The 1,716-nt window shown below is 28.1% G+C and overlaps 1 protein-coding gene across 1 annotated transcript in view; it reads left to right on the top strand.

The window, feature by feature from the left end:
* Positions 1-526, top strand: part of LOC105315032 (ankyrin-3-like) — a 2,100-nt gene extending 1,574 nt beyond the window's left edge. The window contains exon 3 of the mRNA XM_011409525.1: positions 6-526. Coding sequence (XP_011407827.1) covers positions 6-526 — 521 coding nt within the window. The remainder of the gene's footprint in view (positions 1-5) is intronic.
* The last annotated feature ends 1,190 nt before the right edge of the window (positions 527-1,716 follow it).

The raw sequence follows: 1,716 nt of genomic DNA, 5'->3' as shown, positions 1-1,716 counted from the left end.
GCAAGGAGATAAAGAGATATCCGAGTATCTTGTACCTCGTGTTAGGAATAATCCAACTCCTAAGGATAAAGCTGGTCGGTCTCCACTTCATTATGCTGGCAGACATTATGAGATGTCAATGTATCTGATTGAATCGTTTAATATTCATCCTGAAGACAAAGACAGTAATGGATTCACTGGTGTTCATGCTGCCTGTCGAGGTGGTAACATTCAACTTGTATCACATTACTTAACTAATCTAAAATGTGATAAGAATATTCTAACAAACAGCTCCAAAGGATTATTATATTTTGCCTGTAGAAGTGGTAACTTGGAGTTGGTTCATATTTTAATTGATAAATTTGATTTGGTTCCTGTTCAAGGAGACGTTGATGGTGCTAGGTCAGTCAATGCTGAGTCTATTGTTAAATTTCTTGAGGCTAGAATTAGTTTATCAAAATTAGTTCGTGAGTTTGTCGAAGAGGCAGAGAAAAGACAGCTAGTACCAATAGCTACTAAGCCTCGTCCTTCATTTTTATCTTCTTAAATCTTGAACTATAATACTACATAAAATGGATTGCTTTGTTGTAGTTGTCATTGTCGTACTTTATTTTATTTATTTTTTATTTTCGTTTGTTTTTGTTTGTTTCATTGTTTTTGTTGGAATCGTTTCAATTCTTTTGTACGTATTACCAATTCACCACATCACACTCATTCTCTACTACACCTTCACTTCTACACAAACACATTCGATCGTTTCCTTTCTTCATTATATTAACACTATGGCATCAAATCTCTCTCTCGTTAACTTTAATACCTTCAAGAATAATGGAGACTTTTTGTTTGGTAATTTTTTCATTTTCGCAGCAGGGAAATTTTTTTCTATTTTTGATGATGTTTTTACGGTAAAGTAATGCTCAGTATTTATTTATTATTTCTATTGGTAGTTGTTATACAATATGCAGCATTATGATGATTTCCTCTGGTTTATTATTCTTATTTTTGTTATTATAAATCATTCATTGTTGTATTGTATATTATGCTGTATTGTTTATGAGCATTAATAGTTTGTGTACTTGTTTCTGCTCCACTTTTTATTGAAATGAGATTCATTTTACATGCCATAGCTTTTATACATTAAATTTTATTGAATGTGTTTATATGCATTGATATTACTTATCATTAGTAACACTTTTATTAATTACTATGATACCTATTTTTGTGAATGTGTGTTATTATTATTATCATTATTGTTATTATTTTTTTACCTTTTTATTGATTTTATTATTTTTATTATTGTATTGATTTAGACACTTCCCCCACTATCCCCTTATTTTTTGACTCATTAATAATAATATTTATATTTACTTAAGTATATGATTAGTTGTTTATACTAATTTTTGTTGTTGTTGTTATTATTATTATTATTAATTACTATTGCTGACGTTGTTGATGTTATTATTTAGTAAGCTAATGAATTGAACTAAAATAGAAACTAATACTTTAAAAGTTATTGATATTAATTTTTTTTACAATACAAATAATTATTTGTTTATATTTATAATGATACTCTGTACTATGCTGTTATTAAAAAATAATTCTTAAAAATAAGGTCATGTTTACACGACTCCACCATATCATTTTTGTTATTCCTGTTTCAGGTGTTTACACTAATCCAGCAGCTGCATTGTCATTAGAATTTATCATTTGTTTATAGAATTATTCCTTTTAGTATTG

Source organism: Amphimedon queenslandica, unplaced genomic scaffold (genome assembly GCF_000090795.2).
Source record: "Amphimedon queenslandica unplaced genomic scaffold, v1.1 AMPQUscaffold_11952, whole genome shotgun sequence".
Classification (NCBI taxonomy): Eukaryota; Metazoa; Porifera; class Demospongiae; order Haplosclerida; family Niphatidae; genus Amphimedon; species Amphimedon queenslandica.
Note: the sequence above shows the minus strand (reverse complement) of the source record. Positions and strands in the feature narration are given on the sequence as shown.